The sequence below is a fragment of the Ostrea edulis genome, chromosome 1 (assembly GCF_947568905.1).
Source record: "Ostrea edulis chromosome 1, xbOstEdul1.1, whole genome shotgun sequence".
In the NCBI taxonomy this organism is placed as follows: Eukaryota; Metazoa; Mollusca; class Bivalvia; order Ostreida; family Ostreidae; genus Ostrea; species Ostrea edulis.
Window position 1 is genome coordinate 29,681,449 of NC_079164.1, and position 6,272 is coordinate 29,687,720.

At 36.9% G+C, this 6,272-nt stretch overlaps 1 protein-coding gene across 1 annotated transcript; it reads left to right on the forward strand.

The window, feature by feature from the left end:
• The first annotated feature begins 1,491 nt into the window (after window positions 1-1,491).
• On the forward strand, window positions 1,492-2,997 carry LOC130047520 (uncharacterized). The gene has a single exon (XM_056142793.1). It carries the CDS (start codon window positions 1,492-1,494, stop codon window positions 2,995-2,997), a length of 1,506 nt encoding a protein of 501 aa, XP_055998768.1.
• The last annotated feature ends 3,275 nt before the right edge of the window (window positions 2,998-6,272 follow it).

The following is a 6,272-nucleotide window of genomic DNA, read 5'->3' on the forward strand; positions in this document are numbered from 1 at the left end:
AACAAAATGCGTTTGTGAAACACAAATGCCCCCGATAATGGCCAATTCCGAAGATGGCCAAGGTCACAAGGGCAAAGACATAGAAGATTGGCAAGATAAACACCACCTTATTCTCATCAATGATCCAACTGATACTCCTACCTTCTACTCACGTCGATGGCACACAACAACTACACCAGATCTGGCTTTTTGCTCAGGTGACGTGCATAGGAATATCAGCAGAAAAGTATGTGATCAGTTAGGAGGCAGTGACCATCGACCTGTTATACTATCCATCAAAGAAACAGGAATACCTTTGCATGCTCCCCCACCTCAATGGAATTATAAGAAAGCAAACTGGAAGAAATTCGAAACATGTACTGATCAACTCACAAAAGACATAGAAATAGAAGGCAAGAACATCAACAATGTTGTCAAGATATTCAATGCAAGCATAGTGAAAGCAGCAAAAGAGAGTATACCAAGGGGTGTGAGAAAAGACTACAAGCCATACTGGTGCAATGAAATCCAACAAATGCATGATGCACTCACAACAGCAAGAGAAGAGGCCTAGGCAAATCCAAGTCAAGAAAATAACATCAAGCTCCAACAAAGCAAAGCAAACCACCTAAGAACTAAGCTTCAATGCCAGAGACGTGGATGGAGAGAAAAGACAGCATCTCTCAATATGGAAAAAGATTCAAAAAAGCTATGGAATTTAACAAAAGCTCTTAATGATGAAGGAAATAGAGGCCATACCATCACGCTAGAACATCAAGGACAAACGACCACTGGCAAAACTGCAGCAAATGCTTTTGCAAAAGGTTACCAGACTGAGAGTGATACGAACATTCCTTCATCTCTTAAAAAAGAAGTAAGATGAGAAGAAAGAGAGAGATCAAAACAAGCTACACATGATATAATGCAGAGAGAGATCACAATTGATGAATTGAAAAGATCCTTAAAAAAGTTGAAAAAGAAAAAGTCTCCAGGTCCCGACAACATCACCAATGAGATGTTACAACACCTTGGTAACTCAGCACTGAAAACACTGCTTGATATCTTCAATCTAAGTTGGATTCAAGGACAAGTACCACAATTTTGGAAAGATGCTATAATGATGCCAATACTAAAGAGAGGAAAGAACAAGTCAAAAGCTTCCAGCTATCACCCTATAAGCCTAAACAAGCAGTTGCTGTAAACTGATAGAACGTATAATCAACAAGTGCATGCAAGTCTATTTAGAATCAGAGAAGATCATTGGACATGAACAAGCAGGCTTTAGACAATACAAAAGTACAGAAGACCAGACAACACATCTAGCACAGGTTATTGAAGATGCCTTCCAAGCCAAAAAAGTAACACTTGCTGTATTCATAGATCTACAAAAAGCCTTTGATAAAGTATGGAAAGATGGACTACTAGTAAAATTGCTCAGATCTGGAATCGGTGGTAGAATGTACAAATGGATCAAATCATATTTGAACAGCAAAAAAGCCAGAGTTTTGGTTGATGGACAGTGTGGAAAAAGTCCTTCTACGACAAGGGGTTCCACAGGGAGGAGTACTCCCGCCGACCCTTTTTATCCTCTATATGAACGATCTTGTTCAACAGCTACCAAAAGGTGTACGCACAGCCCTTTATGCAGACGATCTTGTTCTCTGGTGCTCAGAGGAATATACAACCACAGCAAAATACAGAATACAAACTGCTTTAGACAGGGTAGTGACATGGGCTGAGAAATGGTGTGTTACAATCAACAGAGAAAAAACAACTGGAACTCTGTTCTCACTCTCCCAGAAAAACCAAACTGTACAGCTTAATCTGGGCAGCACATCACTAGAGATTGAAGACCAACAAACATATCTTGGAGTAACCTTTGATAAAAGAATGACATGGAAGCAGCATATAACATCAGCTGAAGCAAAAGCAAGAAGAAAACTAAGCATCATGAGGAAATTGGCAGGAACAAATTGGGGTGCCAATGAAAAAATATTAAAATCAGTTTACCAGGGGAATGTTCGTCCACATCTCGAATATGGATCTACCTCATGGATGACAGCAGCAAAAACACACCTACAGACCTTAGACAAAGTACAGAACCAGGCACTACGAATCATCACAGGTGCCATGAAGTCAACCCCAATACATAGTATGGAGGAGATAACAAACATAACTCCGCTAAGTAAGAGAAGGGAGTGCAATGCAATGTTACAAGCCGCAAAATACTGCTGTACTGAAGATCACCCAATGAATAATAGACTAACGCAACTCTCATCAGGCAGACTGAAAAGATCAAGTTTTGTATTAGAGACAAGAGCTTTACAAAGAGAACATCATGAATCCCTACCAAAGCAAGTCAAACCTATAGCCTTTTCTGTAAATGACTACCCTACTGAAGATAAACTGAGAAATGTCAGCATTCAGACATCAGTACCAAACATCACATCCAAAGATGAACAATCTGATATTGTAAAGAAAACTCACACTATGACCATGCTAGAAGAACAGTTCCCCTCTGAATTTTGGATAAGAGTATTCACGGACGGATCAGCCACAAATGCAATAAAAAACGGAGGGGCTGGTATATACATCCAATATCCAAATGGAGAGCGACAATCTGAAGCAATACCAACAGGCTTGCATTGTTCCAACTATAAAGCAGAAGAAAAAGCCATCAGTCATGCTGCACATACCATCACAGACAAAGTCAATATCACAACTCCAGTTGTTTTCCTTACAGATGCTCTGTCTGTATTACAGGGATTGACAAACAACAAGCTACCATCACTAGAACAGGCGCTATTTAACATTCAAAGTCGCATAACAGTGCTACAATGGATCCCTTCGCACTGTGGAGTCTATGGTAATGAACAAGCTGACATTCTCGCAAAACAAGGTGCTGGACAACAACAGGAGGAAAACCCTAGTCTGCCTTGCAGAGATGAAAACCATAATAAAATCTCTGTACAGAAAATCCAACCATCAAGACAGTTACCACCATCTGTCGAGACCTGAACAAACCGTCCTATTCAGACTGAGGACAGGACACAATAGACTAAACAAACATCTGAACAGAGTGATGAAAGTGGTACCATCCCCAATGTGTCCCTGTGGTGAGGCAGAACAAGATACAACACATATTCTACAGACATGCAAGAACCATCAGGCATTGAGACAAAGGATATGGCCATTACCAACAACCATCCAGGAAAAGCTATTTGGAACAGTGGAGGACTTACAGAAGACCACCAGATTCGTAGAGGAAGCAGAAATCCAAGTGTAGAGGCGAACGACAAGAAGAAGACAAGGGCAAATATCTTGGTACCAGTAGAAAGATCTTGTCAAAAGAAATGCTCATGTACAATATGAAAGCTCTAATATTTACCATTTAGAAGTTATGACCAATGTAAAAAAAAAAATTAAAGTAGGTCAAATGTCAAGGTCAAAAGGTTCAATACCAACGGAAAGATCTTGTAACAAGGAATACTCATGTAAAATATCAAAGCTCTATCTCTCTTACTGTTCAAAAGTTATTAGCAAGGTTAAAGTTTTCAAAAGGTAGGTCAAACTCCAAGGTCAAGGTTACAGGGTCAAAAATGTTGGTACCCACGGAAAGGTCTTGTCACAAGGAATACTCATGTGAAATATCAAAGCTCTATCACTCACTGTTCAAAAGGTATAAGCAAGGTTAAAGTTTTCAAAAAGTAGGTCAAATTCCAAGGTCAAGGGTCAAAAATGTTGGTATCCACGGAAAGGTCTTGTCACAAAGGATACTCATGTGAAATATCAAAGCTCTATCACTTAATGTTCAAAAGTTATTAGCAAGGTTAAAGTTTTCAAAAAGTAGGTCAAACGTCAAGGTCACGGGGTCAAAAATGTTGGAACCCACGGAAAGGTCTTGTCACAAGGAATACTCATGTGAAATATCAAATCTCTATCACTTACTGTTCAAAAGTTAATAGCAAGGTTAAAGTTTTCAAAAAGTAGGTCAATCTCCAAGGTCAAGGATATGGGATCAAAAATGTTGGTACCCACGGAAAGGTCTTGTCACAAGGAATACTCATGTGAAATAACAAAGCTTTATCACTTACTGTTCAAAAGTTATTAGCAAGGTTAAAGTTTCAGACAGAATTACAGAATGACAGACAGGACAAAAACAATATGGTCAGATGGGTATACATTATAGACATAGGCACTGCAATAAAATAATAAACTTAAACATTTAATTAATACTTACTTCTACTTTCTACCTGGGCATCTTAACGGAAGTATTTTCAGTATTTGGTTTATTAATTACAAATTTTAATCATCATTTATGGTTATGGATAGCTTGAGATGGTAGAGGACCTGACTAAAAATTCAGGAAGCTAGGCTCAAATTCTGGTCTGGCCCATTACATATTTTCCCTCCCTATTACATGTGCAATACAAATTGACCCTTACCAATGTCCTTAAGACAGATTACACGAGTTCCCGCTCTCTATCCTCTGCTTTACGAGTTGGATGGAGCAAGCAGCGACTTTTGATCTGGGAAATATTAAAGGGAACGTAGGGTATAAAAAAATATTTTCACATTTCAAATACTAAATATTTAGTAATTAAGTCCACTGGTTATTTCCATTTGATTGTAATCTGTTGTGTAGAAATCGGCTATTAAATATAGCTACACATCATCTGCTGGAGGCTGCCATTTTGCAAGATAAAGTTATCGCTCTTTAAGATATTTCCCACAATCCCATCTGTTTATGACGTATACCGGGCAATTGCCTCTCAGTGAAAGCATCTGATCATGTCTGACTGCAAAGGATATCAATATGAGCCTGATTATAATGAAGAGGAATTATTAGCAGCTTCAAATGAAAACACTAGTGCATTGGGATAAATTGATGAAAACGACACTCTTAATTCTTAAACTTTTAATTTTGTATTCTTTATACAGGATTGTTCATTATCTTCACTTCTTCATTCTTCACTTGAACATTCCTTAGCACATATGATGGACAATGACTGGGCAATTCTATCTGTATATGTTGCACAAAGTTGATTTATTCTTCAATATGGATTGAGAGTGGGATATTTTTGTCACTATTCATGTCTTCATTGAGCTGAAAATATAAAAATGAAATCAAACCATTACTTTATAACTTTAGCAATGAATTTTCATGAAAGTGCATGTACATGTATTTCACACAACAAAGAGTTTATTTTTCATAGTAGTTTTCTCTCTTTCTGATTTATTAGTACATCTGTTTACAAGAGAATCTTACAATGTGAACCTGTATACAGCACAAATCAGTTGATTATCACTACATCCCTGCAGTAATTGCCACGTAAATGTCAAGACTTGAAAGATTAACTGCACAGGGGGAATTAAAATGACCTTGGTTGTAAAACTTTGTTAATCATTTAATAGAGAAGTGCATCACATTACCTGTTTCCTTAGATGCTGATAGTCCAGGTTGGTCAATAGGTTCTGCATACGAGTTTTCATTGGTTTCCAAAAGAAAATGGATTAGCTGAAAAATAATGACTAATTAATTATATATACTTACTTCATATATACTATACTTCATATATACTATACTTCATTTGTTTACTTGTACATTTTCAATTTCTTTAAAAACAATAGTATAATACAAAATGTGCTAGTGCTGTGATGATTTTTGAAAGTATTACATGTATCCTGCTTTTCCTAATCTTTTTGAGCTATTTTCTCTTATTTTCTTAGGCTTGCTGCCATAAAATATTTTAGTTACTGCATCTTCTTTTTAATAGGTTTTGGTGTGTATCCAATATCTTAACTTAAATAGATATTAATTTAACTTTCAATATTTAAAAAGCAGTGTTTACCCATCCCTTAATTCATAATTAGCCTGTACAAAATGTTCACTGGATAAGGATAGATTAAATTAGAAAATTATTATATAAGTAAAAGTTTGTTGTAAATAAACTATGGTTATACACATTAAGAATTATTAGTATTTACTGAGTAAAAAGCAAATATAACTGGTACTTACCCTGATATCCTCTTTAAAAGACTCTTTCTCAAAATGCCGTTCAAAAACAAAAGATTCATTTCCAAGGTTATGTATCCAATTATTGCACAATGTTCATAGTTTTGGGGGGAGATCAGGGATGCTAAAAGGTAGATACATGTATTCCTTTTCCTTTGACCACAGTGCAAAATTTCGCTTGAACTCCCGACATTTAGATTTTAGATACTCTGTAACCCATTTAGTGTTATAGGCACAGCAGTTGTAATGAATTGCCGCATACACGTCATCAGCCGCC